Genomic DNA, 647 nt, shown 5'->3' on the forward strand with positions numbered 1-647 from the left:
GCCCTTGGGGCACCCTCCTCCCTGGCTAGACTTGCTGGTGGTCCTATCCCTGTGCCAACAGCTGCCTCCGGCCATTTCAGGGAGGGAGGGACATATGTGTGACGCGGGGCTGTACCTCGGCTTGGCAAACAGTTTTGTTGTTAATCCTCACCCCAGGAGTAGAAGGGAGGGGGAGAGACAGAGAGAAACATGGATGTGAGACACATGCATTAGTTGGCTCCCACACGCATCCCGACCTGGGGATCGAACCTGCCACCATGGTACATGCCCTTGACTGGAATCAAACCAGAGACCCTTCAGTCTGCGGGCCCACGTTCTATCCACTGGGCCACACCGGCCAGGGCGGGAACACGCGTGGCTGCACGTGTCTAGGGCTCAGAGGGACTGTCAGACTCGGCGGGGAAGCAAGCCGCACTTCTTTCTTTCTAAAACTCTCTAAACGTTCTCTAGCCATCGACCAGTACAAGCCCCAGGATGCCACCACCAACCCGTCCCTGATCCTGGCTGCGGCGCAGATGCCCGCCTACCAGGAGCTGGTGGAGGAGGCCATCGCCTACGGCAAGAAGCTGGGCGGGTGAGTGCGGTCCCCGCGGCGGTGGTGGGGCTGAGGGGCCGGGCTGGTCCCCTCCTCACCGGCTGAGCTTGTT

At 61.4% G+C, this 647-nt stretch overlaps 1 protein-coding gene across 1 annotated transcript in view; it reads left to right on the top strand.

Annotated features, from left to right (window-relative positions):
• Nucleotides 1-242: 242 nt before the first annotated feature.
• The window catches only part of TALDO1 (transaldolase 1), a 3,843-nt gene continuing 3,438 nt past the window's right edge, over nt 243-647 (top strand). Inside the window, exon 1 of the mRNA XM_015562407.1 lies at nt 243-574. Within this exon, the coding sequence (XP_015417893.1) occupies nt 258-574 (317 nt within the window). The 5' untranslated portion in view covers nt 243-257. The remainder of the gene's footprint in view (nt 575-647) is intronic.

Source organism: Myotis davidii, unplaced genomic scaffold (assembly GCF_000327345.1).
Source record: "Myotis davidii unplaced genomic scaffold, ASM32734v1 scaffold3578, whole genome shotgun sequence".
Lineage (NCBI taxonomy): Eukaryota > Metazoa > Chordata > Mammalia > Chiroptera > Vespertilionidae > Myotis > Myotis davidii.